This window comes from Eumetopias jubatus, unplaced genomic scaffold, assembly GCF_037043125.1.
Source record: "Eumetopias jubatus isolate StellerSeaLion01/CBP00866 unplaced genomic scaffold, mEumJub1_p1.0 scaffold_2, whole genome shotgun sequence".
NCBI lineage: Eukaryota > Metazoa > Chordata > Mammalia > Carnivora > Otariidae > Eumetopias > Eumetopias jubatus.
This window is the reverse complement of record NW_028274808.1, coordinates 36,645,704-36,663,511: the sequence shown is the minus strand read 5'-3', so window position 1 is coordinate 36,663,511 and position 17,808 is coordinate 36,645,704. Positions and strand designations below refer to the sequence as shown.

General features: G+C 33.3%; 1 protein-coding gene across 1 annotated transcript in view; it reads left to right on the top strand.

Annotated features, from left to right (window-relative positions):
• ADAM18 (ADAM metallopeptidase domain 18) overlaps positions 1-17,808 on the top strand; it is a 175,822-nt gene that overhangs the window by 153,370 nt on the left and 4,644 nt on the right. Inside the window, exon 18 of the mRNA XM_088021313.1 lies at positions 10,768-10,882. Coding sequence (XP_087877439.1) covers positions 10,768-10,882 — 115 coding nt within the window. The remainder of the gene's footprint in view (positions 1-10,767; positions 10,883-17,808) is intronic.

Sequence of the window (17,808 nt, the reverse complement as noted above, 5' to 3'; positions counted from 1 at the left end):
AAACCTTCTGCCCTTCTGTCTCTCTCTTCTTCTTCTGAGACCCCTATTATTCAAATATTATTTTGTGTTATGGTATCATTGATTTCTTGAAGTCTCCCTTTACAAACTAGTAGTTGTTTTTCTCTGCTTGCAGTTTCCTTATTGTCCATCATTTTGTCATCAATATACTGACTTTTTCTTCTGTCTTGTTTATCCTAGCAGTTAGAGCCTCCATTGTTGACTGCATCTCAGTAATAGCATTTTTAGTTTTGGTCTGTTTAGATTTTACTTCTTTTATTTCTATAGTAAGGGATTCTCTACTGTCTTCTATGCTTTTTTCAAGCCCAGCTGGTATCTTTATAATTGTGTTTTGATTCTAGTTCTGACATCTTATGTATGTCCATATTGGTTAACTCCCTGGTAGTGAGTACTGCCTCCTGTTCTTTCTTTTGGGGTGAGTTTGTCTGTCTCATCATCCTGTTCAGAAAAGAATAGATGAAAGAGAGATAAGACAAAAATAACAACAAACCAGAAAAATACAAACAAAACAAACCTGAAGAAAACAGAAAAAATACAAAATAAGAAAAAAAATGAACAAGAAGTAAAACAGAACAAAACAACAAACTAGATCTTGGGTGTATTTTGGTCTGTTAAAAGAAACTAGATCCCAAAATAGGAAAGAAAGAAAAACTTATATATATACAAAAATAAAATAAAATACAATAAAAGGAAACCATAATATATATAGTATATATAAAAATAAAAATTAAGAAAGAAATAAAAGTAGAATTGATAAAATAAAAAAATACCTGAAAAAAATAAAACTGAAAGACTAAAGAATCATGACAAAACCATGAAAGCTATATACTCTTTTCCCCAGGAGCTGACATTTTGCAGTTCTATATGATCTGTAAAATTGGTGTTAGCTGGTTGTTCCTGCTGGTCCTCAGGAGGAGGGACCTATTGGACTGGTTCTCAGGTGTCTTTACCCTGGTGGAATTGCACCCCCCTTGTCAGGGCCCAGGCTCAGTGTAAGTGGCTCCAGATTGTACTATGTGGTGCTGGTTTGCTCCCTGAAGTCTTTCAGAACCAATGGGGGGATGAAAATGGTGGTGCCCCAATCTCTAGGCCTGGAGCTGAAAGTTCATGTTCCCACTCTTTAGTGAGCCCTCATAGAAAAGCAGTCAAACACTCTTGTCTCCCTGGTTTCCACCAGAACTCTGTGTTCACTCAGCCTGTGACCAAGCGTTTTTATCACAGGGATGCTACCCCATTTCAAGTCTCCAAATTTTACAGACTCCTGTGGTATGGACTTAGCTATTCCTCCTGGGGGAAGGAGTGGGGTTTTGTCAAGCTTCTGCCTTTTGCTGGGGCCCTGCCCAGAGAGTGGTCGTGGGACCTTGTAGCAGTAAGAGGTTTATCACAACACGAAGTAGAAAGCCTGTGCCTAGACTCACTGTTTTCAGCCAGCTTCCCCTCTCTGATGTTTCAGAACTCTGCCACACTCAGGCACTCCCATTCTTTTTGTGACCCCAGGGATGCTGAGACCACACTGTCCAACCTGGGATTCTGCTCCACTTCACCACCTGAGCATCTTTAAGCCAGGGCTGTTCCCAACTGTAGCAGACTTGTGAAGATTTCATTTTTTGTGCTCTGCTGCTTATGCTACTTTCTGGCAGCCTCCTTAAGCAAGTTCCCTCTCCTCCAATGTTTATCTTCCAGTATATTGCCCCAGATTCACATCTTCCCACTTTCTACCTTCCAAAAAGTGGTCATTTTTCTATTTGTAGAATTGCAGCAATTATTTTCTCAAATTTCGATTGATTTTGCTGGTGTTCAGAATGATTTGATAACTAGCTGAATTCCAGAGACAAGACAAAATTAGGGTCCCCTACTTCACCATCTTAACTCCTCCCCCTACATTATCTTTTCTATGTTCATGGATCAATAATGGTGGTACTTTTTTCATTTATGATATCAATAATTTGGATTTTTTCTTTTTTCTTGAATTTACCTGGTTAGAGACTAATCAGTTTTATTGATTTTTTTTAATGAATGAGCTTTTGGTCTTAATATCCTCTATTAATTTTTAGTTTTAAATTATTTCCACTCTAATCTTTATTAGATTTAATTTTCTCTTCCTTTTTCTAGTTTCCAAAGCACAGGATAGATTATTGATTTTAGATCTTTTCTAATGCATGCACTAAATGCTATACAATTCCAAAGCACTGGTTTCACTGCATCTCACAAATTTTCGTAAGTTGTATTTACATTTTGATTTAGTTTTTTTTAATTTCTTTTGACACTTCTTTGACTAATATATTATTTATAAGTGTGTTGCTTAGTCACGACATATTTTGGAGTTTTCCAGCAATATTTCTCTTATTGATTTCTAGTTTAATTCCATCATTCCTTCTTGGTATGAAAGCATACTTTGTGTGATAGCCATCCTTTTAAATTTGTAAAGGTAGGTTTTATGGCCAAGCATGAGGTTTACCTTGGTGAATGGTCTCTGTGAGCTCAAGAATAATGTATATTTTCTTGTTTGGGTAGAGTATTCTCTAAATGTCAATTAGATACCGTTCCAGTCAATTATATATTTACGAATTTTCTGCCTGCAGGATCTGTCAGTTATAGAGGTGTGCTAAAGTCTCCAACTAAAAGAGTGAATTTATCTTATACTCCTTACAGTTCTATCAGGTTTTGCTTCACAAACTCGACACCTTGTTCTTAGTTGCATACACATTAAAGATTGTTATATCTTCTTTTTCATTATGTAAAGCCCTCTTTAGCTCTGAAAATTTTCTTTCTTTTGATTAGTTTTACCATGGTAAATCTTTCTCCATTCCCTTACTTTTAGTCTAGCTGTGGCTTTATATTTAAAGTGGGTTCTTGGTAGACAAAATTCTTGTTTATTTATCCACTCTGAAAATCTCTTTTAATAATGGTGTATTTTGACTTTTGGTTTTTAAAGTAATTATTGTTGTAATTAGATTAATATGTACCTTCTGTGTTGCAGTTTTCTATTTGTTGGCTTTGTTTTTCATTTATATTTTGTCTTCCATTCTTTTTCTGTTTTGAATTTAGCATTTTATAGAATTCAGTTTTTATTTTTCTCTCAGTAAATCAACTATACTTAGAAATTTTTATGGGTGGTATAAGTACTTTGTAACAGAGTATTCCCAGTACCTCCCTCTCGTGCCTTATATTTCTGTAATTAATTTCTCTTACCTATAAGCTATAATCACCAAATACAATGTTGCCATTATTTTAATCAAGTTGTTATTTCTTAAATCAATTAAGAATAAGAAAAATAAAAAAATATTTTACCTTCCTTTATTCATTCTCTTTTACTCTTTTTTTTAGTTTCTAATCTATATTAGTCCTTTCTGAAGCATTTCTTGCAAAGCAGGTATACTTGTGAAAGTTTTCTGAAAGTTTGTTTCTTTGAGAAAGTTTAATTTCTCCTCTTTTGAATAATGATTTCAGTGGATACACATTCAAGATGGGTATTTGTTTTTCCTTCAACATTTTAAATATTTCATTCCATTTTCCTCTTGCTTTCATGATTTCTGAAGAGAAGGCCAATGTAATTCTCTCCCTTGCTCTTCTATAGATAAGAGTTTTTTTCTAGCTTCAAGATTTTTTCTTCATTTTTTATTTTCCACAGTTTGAATATGTTATTTCTACGTGGATTTTTGAAATATTTACCTTGCTTGGTATTCTCTGAAGTTCCTCGATTTGAGGTTTTGTGTCTATCATTAATTTTGGGAAATTCTGCTTCAAATATTTTTCTGTCCTTTCTTTTTTCTCCTGCTATTCCCATGACATACATGTTATATCTTTTTTAGTTGTCCCACACTTCTTTGATATTCTGTTATGACTTTTTTATTATTTTTTGCTCTTTACATTTCAGTTTTGGAATTTTCTAATGACATGTCCTCAAGTTCACTGATTATTTCTTTGGTTGTATACACATGAGCCCATCAAAAGAATTCATTTCTTCGATAGTGCTTTTAATTTCTGGCATTTTAAATATTTTTTTAAGTTTGTAGCTCTCTGCTTGCATTACCCATCTGTTCTTTTATGTCGTCTACTTTCCCCTAGTACACTAACCATGGTTCTTTTAGACCTCTAGTCTGATAATTCCAACATATCTGCCCTATCTATCTGATCTTCAACTTGTTCTATTTCTTCAAATTGTGCTTTTTGCCTTTTAGTATGGCTTGTAACCATACAGAAATGATCCATTCATTTCTATCAAGGGACAAAAATGCCTGCTTGCTAGAAAAAGATTATACAGAGGTATGGTCCTTGCAAGTTACTATCAGATGTTACTCTCTTATGTTACATAAAAACATTATATGCAAACAATGAATCATAAAACACTACATCAAAAATTAATGATGTAATGTATGGTGATTAACATAACATAATAAAATTTTTAAAAAGTAATGCTGCAAAGAAAGAAAAAAAGTGGAGTTACAAAGGTTACAATACTAGCTTTGAGACTAATAATTATTTTTTTAATCTCTTAGTCTCTTATCTGGTAGAAAATAAAAATTAGAGTTATAATTGTTACAATAATTTTAGCTTTGAAAAATACACATGTAGTTACCTTTATTGAGATCTTTATTTTTTCACATAACTTTATAATTATAATATACTTTATAATTATATAACATATATAATTATAATAACTTTATAATAACTGCCCTTTCAAATCACCTTGCCAGACTCCGTTGACCATTTCTTGCAGGGCTGCTATAGTAATAATGAATTCCCTAACTCTTGCTTATTTGGGAATTATTTAATTTCTCCCTTACATTTAAAGAACAATTTGCCAAATATAGGATTCTTGTTTGACAGTTGTTTTTCTGTTTGTTTCCTCTTTCTTTCTTTCTTTCTTTCTTTCTTTCTTTCTTTCTTTCTTTCTTTCTTTTTTCTTTTTTCTAGTAGCACTTTGAATATATCAGCCATCCCCCTGCTAATTTCCAAAGATTCTTTTTTATTTTATTTTATTATGTTACGTTAGTCACCATACACTACATCATTAGTTTTTGATGTAGTGATCCATCATTCATTGTTTGCGTATAACACCCAGTACTCCATGCAGTATATGCCCTCCTTAATACCCATCACAGGGCTAACCCATCTCCCACCCCTCCCCTCTAAAACCCTCAGTTTGTTTCTCAGAGTCCATAGTCTCTCATGGTTCATCTCTCCCTCCATTCCCCCCCACTTTCATTTTTCCCTTCCTTCTCCGAATGTCCTCCATGCTATTCCTTATGTTCCACAGATAAGTGAAACCATATGATAATTGACTATCTCTGCTTGACTTCTTTCACTTAGCATAATCTCCTCCAGTCCCATCCATGTTGATGCAGAAGTTGGGTATTCATCCTTTCTGATGGCTGAGTAATATTCCATTGTATATATGGACACCATCTTCTTTATCCATTCATCTGTTGAAGGGCATCTCGGCTTTTTCCACAGTTTGGTTATTGTGGACATTGCTGCTATGAACATTGGGGTGCATATAGCCCTTACTTTCACTACATCTGTGTCTTTGGGGTAAATACCCAGGAATATAATAGCTGGGTCATAGGATACCTCTATTTTTAATTTTTTGAGGCACTTCCACAGTTTTCCACAGTGGCTGTACCAAATTGCATTCCCACCAACAGGGTAAGAGGGTTCCCCTTTCTCCACAACCTCTCCAACATTTGTTTCTTGCCCTGTCAATTTTTGCCATTCTAACTGGTTTAAGGTGGTATCTCAATGTGGTTTTGATTTGAATTTCCCTGATGGCTAATGATGATGAACATTTTTATATGTCTGTTAGCCATTTGTATGTCTTCTTTGGAGAAGTGTCTGTTCATGTCTTCTGCCCATTTTTTGACTTGACTATTTGTATTTTGGGTGTTGAGTTTGAAAAGTTCTTTACAGATCTTGGATACCAACTCTTTATCTGTAGTGTCATTTGAAAATATCTTCTCCCATTCTGTGGGTTGCCTCTTTGTTTTGTTGACTGTTTCCTTTGCTGTGCAGAAGTTTTTATCTTGATGAAGTCCCAAAAGTTCATTTTTGCTATTGTTTCAATAGCCTTTGGAGATGTATCTTGAAAGAAGTTGCTGTGGCTGATGTTGAAGAGCTTACTGCCTATGTTCTCCTCTAGGATTTTGATGGATTCCTGTCTCACATTGAGGTCTTTCATCCATTTTGAGTTTATCTTTGTGTATGGTGTTAGAGAATGGTCGAGTTTCATTCTTCTGCATGTGGCTGTCCAATTTTCCCAGCACCATTTATTGAAGAGACTGTCTTTTTTCCATTGCATATATTTTCCTGCTTTGTTGAAGATTATTTGACCATAGAGTTGAGGGTCCATATCTGGGCTCTCTATTCTGTTCCATTGCTCTATATGTCTGTTTTTGTGCCAGTACCATGCTGTCTTGGTGATCACAGCTTTGTAATACAGCTTGAAATCAGGCTACGTGATGCCCACAGCTTTGTTTTTCTTTTTCAACATTTCCTTGGAGATTCGGGGTCTTTTCTGATTCCATACAAATTTTAGGATTGTTTGTTCCAGCACTTTGGAAAATGTCATTGGAATTTTGATCGGGATGGCATTGAAGGTATAGATTGGTCTGGGTAGCATAGACATTTTATGAGACTGACATAGACATTTTAATAATGTTTATTCTTCCAATCCATGAGCATGGAATGTTTTTCCATCTTTTTGTGTCTTCTACAATTTCTTTCATGAGTGTTCTGTAGTTCCTAGAGTATAGATCCTTTACCTCTTTGGTTAGATTTATTCCAAGGTATCTTATGGTTTTTGGTGCTATTATAAATGGAATCATTTCTCTGATTTCTCTTTCTACAGTTGCATTGCTAGTGTATAAGACAGCAACTGATTTCTGTGCATTGGTTTTGTATCCTGCCACAGTACTGAATTGCTATGAGTTCTAGTAATTTGGGAGTTGAATCTTTTGGGTTTTCCACGTAAAATATCATGTCATTTGCAAAGGGAGAGAGTTTGATTTCTTCTTTGCCAATTTGAATAACTTTTATTTCTTTTTGTTGTCTAATTGCTGTTGCTAGGACTTCTAGTACTATGTTGAACAATGGTGGCAAGAGTGGGCATCCTTGACGTGTTCCTGATCTTAAGGGAAAGGCTCTCAGCTTTTCCCCATTGAGAATGATATTCGTTGTGGGTTTTTCATAGATGGATTTTATGAACTTGAGGAATGTTCCCTCTATCCCTGTACTCTGAAGAGTTTTAATGAGGAAAGGATGCTGTAATTTGTCAAATGCTTTTTCTGCATCAATTGAGAGGACTGTATAGTTTTTCTCTCTCCTCTTATTAATGTGTTCTATCACATTGATTGATTTGCGAAAGTTGAACCACCCTTGCATCCCGGGGATAAATCCCACTTGGTCGTGATGGATGATCCTTTTAATGTATTGTTGGATCCTATTAGCTATGATTTTGTTGAGGATTTTGGAATCCATATTCATCAGGGATATTGGTCTGAAATTTTCCTTTTTGATGGGGTCTTTGCCTGGTTTAGGGATTAAGGTAATGCTGGTCTTGTAGAATGAGTCTGGAACTGTTCCTTCTGTTTCTATTTTTTGAAACAGCTTCAGGAGAATGGGTATTATTTCTTCTTTGAATGTTTGGTAGAATTCCCCAGGGAATCCATCAGGCACTGGACTCTTGTATTTTGGGAGGTTTTTCATCTCTGCTTCAATCACATTACTGGTTATTGGTGTATTCAGGTTGTCAATTTCTTCCTGCTTCAGTCTTGGGAGTTTATTGTTTCCAGGAAGGCATCCATTTCATCCAGCTTGCTCTGTTTATTGTCATATAGTTGTTGATAATAATTTCTAATAATTGTTTCTATTTCCTTGGTGTTAGTCGTGATCTCTCCCCTTTCATTCATAATTTTATTCATTTGGGTTCTTTTTCTTTTCTTTTGGATAAGTCTGGCTAGTGGTGTATCAATCTTATTAATTCTTTCAAAGAACCAGCTTCTAGTTTCATTGATCTGATCTACTGTGTTTCTGGTTTCTAATTCATTGATCTCTGCTCTAATCTTAATTATTTCTCTCCCAAAGAAAATCAACAAAGAACAAGAACTTTGAATGACACACTGGACCAGATGGACCTCATAGATATATACAGAACATTCCACCCTAAAACAACAGAATACTCATTTTTCTTGAGCGCACATGGAACCTTCTCCAGAATAGACCACACACTGGGTCACAAATCAGGACTCAACTGACACCAAAAGGTTGAGATTATTCCCCGCATATTCTCAGACCATAATGCTTTAAAACTGGAACTCAATCACGAGAAAAAAATTGGCAGAAATTCAAATACTTGGAAGCTAAAGACCACTCTGCTCAAGAATGTTTGAGTCAACCAGGAAATCAAAGAAGAACTTAAACAATTCATGGAAACCAATGAGAATGAAAACATATCAGTCCAAAATCTATGGGATACAGCAAAGGCGGTCCTAAGGGGGAAATACATAGCCATCCAAGCCTCACTCAAAAAAATAGAAAAATCCCAAATTCACCAACTAACTCTACACCTTAAAGAACTAGAGAAAAAGCAACAAATGATGGTTTCCAAAGTTTCTCATGAGAAAGCTGCTGATAATCTCACTTAGGATCTCTTGCTGCTTTCTAAATTCTCTCTCTGCTTTTGGCTTTTAAAGTTTGATTATAATATGCACAGTGTGAGCCATTTTAAGTTCATCTTACTTGAAGTTTGTGAGCTTTCAGATGTTTGTATTCATGCTATTCATTGAATTTTGGAAGTTTTCAGTAATTATTTCTTCATATATTCTCTCTTCTGAAATGCAAAAGGGAGTTCTTCAAGGTTAAAAATAGAAACTAACAACATGAAAATATGGAAAAGCATAAAAGTTACTGTAAAAATTAAAATATATTCAAATTCATAATACTCTAATATTGCATTGTTAACATGTAAATCACTTTAAACTCTTATGAAAGTTAAGAGACACAGTTTTAAAATTAGGGCATCTGGCTGGCTCAGTTGGTTTAGTGTCTGCCTTTGGCTCAGGTCATATTCTTACAGGCCGGGGATCAGCAGGGAGCCCACTTCTCCCTCTCTCTCTGCCCCTCCTACCTGCTCATGCTCTCTCTCTCTCCCTCTCAAAAATAAATAAATAAATAATAAATAATAAATAAATAAATAATAAATCTTTAAAAGAAAAATATTAAAATTAACTAGATACAAAAATGTGTTAATGAATACACCATATAAAATGATGGAAATTTTGGCATCAATTATACAAAATGTGGGGGAAGGAGAAATTAAAGTGTAGAATATTTGTATAAGGTCAAAGTTAGGTTGTTATCAGCTTAAAATAGACTGTTCTATCTACGAAATATTTTATATAAGCTTCATGATAGCCCAAATAAAAAACCTGTAGTGGACTCACTAAAGAGAAGGAGAAAATAATCAAAGCATAAAAGTATTTTTTTTAAAAATCAAATCACAAAGGAGAACAGCAAGAGAGGAAAAACAGAACAAAGAAACCACCAGAAAATAGGGAAAACAAAGGTAATAGTAAATCCTTACTAACCCATAATTACTTTAAATATAAATTAATTGAATTTTTATTAAAATACAACATGAAATGATATACTGCCTACAATGATTTACTTTACTTTTAAGGACACATATAAGCTTAACGTGGAGGAATGGAAAGATATTTCCCATGCAAATGGTAACCAAAAGACAGTAGTGTGGCTATACTTATATCAGAGAAAACATAGTTTAGCAAAAAATTGTCAAAAAAGACAAGAAGGTCACTATATAATGATAAAAGAATCATCAAGAGAATATAAAAATTGTAATAGACATGCACCTGAATTCCAAACATCTAAATATATAAAAGAAATGTTAACAAAACTGAAGGGAGAAATAGACAGTGACTTAGTAGTAGGAAGGAAACAAGGAAACATTTTACTGGTGGAAAGTGGGACTTAATTAGTGGATGAGAACTCTTAGCTTTATGCATTTTAACTATTTGAATTTTACAAAATTTTATTTACTTGTTTTACTTTAAAATGAAAATTAATACTAAACTATTAAATGTAAAAGCACAATAACATGTAAACTCCATAGATGTAAACCTCTAGAATTGCAAGTTTATTATAAGGTTTTATTTTATTTTTCATTTTTAATATTTTTTGCATTTATTTTATTTTATTTTGGAAAATGTGTTCACTTAAAAATGAAATACAAATGACTGGTTACTAAAGTAAAATTTTGAAAAGGGGATTAAGATAAGAAATTAAAGTGGCCAAGTCAATTGATGGTAATTTTATTACAATATTTTGTATAGAAATTAAAGTGTAGGAATAGAAAATGCAGAAGTGGTGGTAGCAAATGTTTAAAAAATAACTAAATGAGATATTTTTGGAAATTCTAAATTCACCCAATGTTGTACTCTTATTTATTATACTCATAATTTATTGAATCCTATTTATTAAAAATGATTGGGAAAAGACAAAGTACTTATCAAAAACAGTCAATATATAGGGGTCATAAATATGCTATCATATAGGTAGTGATTTTGTCATTGACCATTATGTTGTCAAAATTTTCACTATTTTTTCTAACATTTCTCATACAGTATTAATAAACAGAAAAATAGTGATTTTATTCTTTTGAAGATATACATAAGATATAAAATCTAACACAATTTATAGTAATTATATGGCTTTTTTGTTTGTTTGTTTCAGATATGTAATAATTTGGGTAATTGTCATTGCTTTCCTGGCTATAGGCCTCCATATTGTGAATTCCAGATTGGTTCACCAGGGGGAAGTATTGATGATGGAAATGTTCAGAAATCTGGTGAGTAGAAATTAAAATTTAAAAAAAAATAGATGCTCTTTTATGAAATAATTAAAGAACTATAATGCTGAGTAAAATCTTTCATGATCACCTGAGTAATTAAAAGAGTTATCTTGAATAGTGGCTTTAATTAATTAGTGTTACACAATATTTGTAATGAGATTTTCTCAGATACTTACTTTTCATCAACTTAGTTAAATACGTTAGAAGACTGTCCTCAGGTTTAAATAAGTGTCAAAGCAAGAAATAAGATGTGAACTTAATGAGTAATTATTATATGTGCTTTGACTGCTCCACCAATAAACTGTCCCTCTTCTCTCTCTTCTTGTGCCTCCATATTCCCTGATGCACAACAATACTTAAATTAGGCCAGTTAATAAGCCTACAATGGCCTCTAAGTGCACAAGGGGAAGGAAAAGTCACATGTCTTTGAATTTAAATCAAAAGCTCCAGATGATTAACCTTAGTAAAGAAGGCATTTTGAAAGCCAAGATAGGCCAAAGCTAGGCCTCTAGCACCAGTTACCTAAGTTAAGCATGCAAAGTTTTTGAAGAAATTTAAAAGTGCTAATCCATAAACATACAAATAATAAAAAAGCAAAATAGCCTTACTGCTGATATGGAGAAAGTTTTAGTAGTCTGGATAGAAGATCAAACCAGACAGAACATTCCTTTAAGTCAAAGCCCAAACCAGAATAAGGCCCTAATTCTCAAGTCTATAAATGCCAAGAGAGGTGAGGAAACTGAAGAAGAAAAGTTTGAGGGTAGCAGAGGTTGATGTTTAAGGAAAGAAGCCATCTCCATAATATAAAAGTGCAAAGTGAAGCAGCAAGTGCTGATGTAGAAATTGCAGCAAGTTAGCCAGAAGGTCTAGCTAAGATAACTAATAAATGTGACTACACTAAACAATCTATTTTCAATGTAAACAAAACAGTCTTCTATTGAAAGAAAATGCCGCCTATTAATTTCATAGCTAGAGAGGAAAAGTCAATGCCTGGCTTCAAAGCTTCAAAGGGCAGTCTGAGTCTCTGCTGTTGGGGGCTTATGCAGTTGGTGACTGAGTTGAAGTCAATGCTCATTTACCATTCTTAAAATCCAAAAACCTTAAGAATTATGCTAAATCTACTCTGCATGTATGTCCTCTATAAATGGAACAGAAAACTGGGTGACAGCATATCTGTTTACAACATGGTTTACTGAATATTTTAAACACACTGTTGAAGCCTGCTGCTGAGAAAAATAGATGTTTTTCAAAATAACATTGCTCATTGACAATGCATCTGGTCCCCTAAGAGCTCTGATGGAGATGTACAATAAAATTAATGTTGTTTTTATGCCTTGCCTGCTAACAAAACATTCATTCTAAAGCCCACAGATGAAGGAGTAATTTTAACTTTCAAGTCCTATTACTTAGGAAATGCATTTCATAAATCTATGGCAGCCATAGATAGTGATTCCTCTGATAGATCTGGGCAAAGGAAATTGAAAATTTTCTGGAAAGGATTCACCATTTTAAAGGCAATTAAGAGCATTTGTGATTCATGGGGAGAGGTCAAAATATCAACATTAACAGGAGTTTGGAACAAGTTGATTCCAACCCTTATGGATGACTTTGAGTGATTCAAGACTGGTGGAGCAAGTAATTGCAGACGTGGTAAGAAAATTAGATTAGAAGTGGTATCTGAAGATGTGACTGAATCACTGCAATCTCATCATAAAACTAACAGATGAGGAGTTGCTTCTTATGGATGAGCAAAGAAAATGGTTTCTTGAGATAGAATCTATTCCTGGTGAAGGTACTGTGAAGATTGTTGAAATGACAGCAAAAGATTTAGATTACATAAACTTGGTTCATAAAGCAGGGTTTCCATTTTTAAAGGAGGTAGACTATAGGTAAAAATGCTATCAAACAGCATCACATGCTATAAAGAAATCATGAAAGGAAGAGCCAATCAATGCAACAAATTTCATTGTTGTCTTATTTTAACAAAATGCCACAACCATCCTAGCCTTCAATAACCACCACCCTGATCAGTCAGTGGCCATCAATGTTGAGGCAAAACTCTCCACCTGCAAAAATATTATGACTCACTGAAAGCTCAGATGATGCTTAACACTTTTTAGCAATAATATATTTTTACATTAAGGTATTTGCAATGTTTTTGTAATGATAATGCATACTTAATAGACTACAATATACTGCAAACATAACTTTTATATACACTGGGAAACAGGAAGATTAACTTGCTTTATTGTGATATTTGCTTTATTGTGGTGGTATGGAACTGAACCTGCAATATCTTTTGAGGAATGCCTGTATTGTAATTCCAGAGTAAACACTAGGAAAACAATTCAAAATTTTTAGAAAAAAATAAAAGAATTAAAATTCCACCAATTAATAAAATGAAGCCTAAATAGAGGGAAAAGAACATTAGACAAATAGAATAGCTAAATAAATATAAATCCAATAATAATAATTTAAATATCTATCAAGTAAACATTCAATTTAAAAGCAATTGCTCAGGCTTTCCAAGATAGTGGTATAGGAATACCCAGAACTCAACTGGTAAGCATCCTTCACCCCATACACTCTCCAGCTGCCTTGCTAAAGTGAGTGGGTATACACAATCCACACAGGAGGCACGACTTGATCTCCTAGCCTGGTGGCCAAGAGTGTTGGCATTCCAGAACTCCATGGGGCTATAACAATCAGAAAAAGTTTTTGGCAGACCACCATCACTATAAGGATAGTGCACAAAGAGCAGACTGAAACACAACCCCTGTCTTCCTATGAAGAGGCCTATTTAGTTAGCCTGGAGGTTAGGCCTGAGGGACAGTCTTCAAGTTTTCCACAAATATAGAAACTACATTTTTTACAATGTATTTTAAAAAAGACAAACCTTTAACTATACTAACTCAAGAAAAGAGAAAGAAATCAAATAAAATCAGAAATGAAAGAGGAGATGTTACAACAGATACCACAGAGCAGCAAAATTTATTTATTTATTATTTAATTAATTAATTTTCATGTGGTTATCCAGTTTTCCCCTAAACGATATTTTGAGGAGACTATCCTTTCCCCATTGAGTAGTTTTGGGTCTCTTGTCAAATATTACTTAACCATATATGCGGGGGTTTATTTCTGGGCTCTCAATTCTGCTCCATTGTTCTACATGTCTATTTTTATGCCAGTACTATACTGTTTTGATTACTATAGCTTTGTAGTATAGTTTGAAATCAGAAAGTGTGATGCCTCCAGCTTTTGGTCTTCTTTTTCTGGGTCAGTTTGGCTCTTCAGGGTCTTCTGCAACTCCAAACAAACTTTAATTGTTTTTTCTATTTCTGTGGAAATTTGGTAGGGATTTCATTAAACCTATGGATGACTTTGAGTAGTATGGACATTTTAACAATTTTAATTCTTTCAATCCATGAACATGGGATACATTTCCATTTGTTTGCCTCTTCTTCAATTTCTTTCATTAAAATTTTGTCATGTTCAGTGTACAGATGGTTCACCTCATTGGTTAAATTTATTCCTAAATATTTTAATTTTTTTGATGTTACTGTGAAAAGAATTGTTTTTTTCGTTTTTTGTTGCTGTTGTTTTTTGCCCTCAGATGTTTTATCATACATGTAAGAAACACAACTATTTTCTAGATGTTGATTTGGTATCTTGCAACTTCATTGAATTTGTTGGGTAGATACAATTTTTTGGTAGTGTCTTTAGTATTTTCTATACATAGGATTGTATTATCTGCAAAGATAATTTTTCTTCTTCCTTACTGATCTGGGTAATATTTATATCTTTATCTTGCCTGATTACTATAAATAGGAATCCCAATACTATGTTGAACAAAAGCTATCTTATTTTTCATCTCAAATGAAAATCTTTCAAAATTTTACCATTGAGTACAAATATTAGCTGTGGACTTGTATATGGCCTTTATTATGATGCAGTATCATAATAAATTTGTTAAGAGTTTTTATCATGAAAAGATGTTATATTTTGTTAAGTGCTTTTTGTGCATTTATTGAGATGATCATATGATTCGTATCGTTTTATCTTTCATTCGATTTATGTGGTTTTTCACATTTATTGATTTATATATGTTTAATCATCTCAGAGATAAATCCTACTTTCTCATGATGAATTATCTTTTTGATGTGTTCTTGAATTTGGTTTGGTAATATTTTGTTAAAAATTTTTGCATCTAACCAAATGGAAGGCCATTTGTTAAACCCTAATTAAAATTTGACTGAGAGAGAAATTAAATTGTATTAGGACATTAAGATTTTAGAGTATCTCTATTACTACAGCTATTATATTAACAAATATTAACCCAAATATAACACTGCATGTTAACTATACTGGATATAAAATTGAAAAAAAAAAGAATTTTTGCATCTATATTTATAACAGATATTTGTCTGTAATTTTCTTTTCTTGTGGTATCCTTATCTGATTTTGGTATCAGGGTAATGCTGTTCTTGCAGATGAGTTTGAGAGTGTCTTCTCTTCAATTTTTGAAAGTGCTTGAGAAAGATTGCTGTTAATCTTTCTTTAAATATTTGTTAACATTCACCAAAAACCATCTGGCTTGGGGATTTTCTGTTTTGGGAGTTTTTGATTACTGATTCATCTCCATACTCTTATTGGTCTGTTCAGATTTTCTACTTTTCATGTTTCATTCTTGATAGATTATATATTTATAGGAATTTATCCATTTCATCTAGGTTATCCAGTTTGTTTGGCTAAAATTATTCATAGTAGTCTCTCATGATTCTTTGCATTTCTGTGGTATCTGTTGTAATGTCTACTCTTTCATTTCTGATTTTATTTGATTTCTTTCTCTTTTCTTGAGTTAGTATAGTTAAAGGTTTGTCTTTTTTAATATTTTTTAAAAATCAGGTCTTAGCTTTATTGATTTTTTTTCTGTTGTGTTTCTAGTCTCTATTTCATTTACTTTTGCTTTGATGTTGGTTATTTCCTTCCTTCTAACTTTGACCTTAGTTTTTTTTCCCTAGTTCCATGAGGTATAAAATTAGGTAATTTATTTCCATCTTTCCTTCTTTTATTAATTTCTAGTTTCATACTATTGTGATTGGAAAAGATACTTGGTATGATTAAGGAATTTTGTTCACTGTTGGTGGGAATGTAAATTGGTACAGCCACTGTGGGAAACAGTATGGAAGTTCCTCAAAAATTTAAAAATAAGAGTACCATAGGATCCAATAATTCCACTACTGGTATTTACCCAAAGAAAATGAAAAAAATAATTTAAAAAGAGGTATGCACCCCTATGTTTATTTCAACATTATTTACAACAGTCAAGATAATGGAAGCCCCCAAAGTGTCCATCTATAGACAAATGTGGCATACACACACACACACACACACACACACACACACACACACACACATATATATACACATATATACATACAGACAATGGACTATTACAAAAGCCATAAAAAAGAATGAAATCTTGCCATTTGCAATGACACAGATGGAGCTACAGAGTATTATGTTAAGTGAAATAAGTCAGTCAGAGAAAGACAAATACCATATGATTTCACTCATATGTGGAATTTAAGAAACAAAACAAATGGGTAAAGGGTCAGGGGGAAGAGAGGAGGAGGCAAACCAAGAAACAGACTCTTAACTATGGAGAACAAACTGATGGTCACCAGAGGGGAGATTTGTGGGGGGATGGGTAAAATAGGTGATGGGAATTAAGGAGTGTACTTGCTGAGATGAGCATTATGGAAGTGTTGAATCACTATATTGTACAAATGAAACTAAATATTACACTGTATGTTAACTAATTGTAATTTAAATAAAAACTTTAGTAAAAGACAAATCGATAAGGATGATTTTATTCTTCTTAAACTTGCTAAGACATGTTTTGTGACCTATCATGTGATCTACCCTGAAGAATATGTGCACTAGAAGAGAATATGTATTCTGTTGCTTTTGGATAGAAGTTTCTGTATGTGTCTGTTAGGTCCCTTTATTCTACAGTATGATTCAGGTCAGTTTCCTTGTTAATTATCTGAAGGATCTATTCATTGCTAAAAGAAGAGTATTGTGGTCCTCTACTATTATTATATTGTTTTCTATTACTCCCTTCAGACCTGTTACTATTTGCTTAATATATTCAGGTGTTCTGATGTTGGGTATATACATAAATATTTATAATTGCCATATCTTCTTGATTAATTGATCCCTTAGCATTATGTAATAACTTTCTATGTTTCTTGCTACTGTTTTTGGCTTAAAGTCTACTTTGTCTGATTTCAGTATAGCTACTTCTGCTCTCTTTTAGTTGCCACTTGCATGGAATATATTTTGCCATCTCCTTACTTTGAACCTATGTGTGTCATTGAAGCTGAAGTGAGTTTTTTGTAGGCAGCATATAGTTGAGTCTTATTTTTTATCCATTCAGCCACTCTATGCCTTTTATTTATTTATTATTTTTAAAGATTTATTTATTTGAGAGAGAGAGGATGCATGTGAGCAGGGGGGAGGGGAAAAAGGAGAGGGAAAGAATCTCAAGTAAACTCCCCACTGAGTGCAGAGTCTGACGTGGGATTCGATCTCATGACCCTGAGATCACAACCTGAATGGAAATCAAGAGTCAGACACTTAACCGACTAAACCACCCAAGTGCCCCTCTCTATGTCTTTAAATTGGCCTATCCATTAACACTAAGAATAATTATTGATAAATAAGGACTTCCTAATGTCATCTTACTGTTTTCTGGCTGTTTTACAGTTCCATTTTTCTTTTATTCTTTTTTTGATGCCTTCCTTTATATATTGATGATTTTCTTCTCTTTATCTTTTCTGTTTCTATTGTAGATTTTTTCTTCATGGTTCTTATGAGATTTACACTATAAAACATAAAACCTAAAGTAAAAACATCAT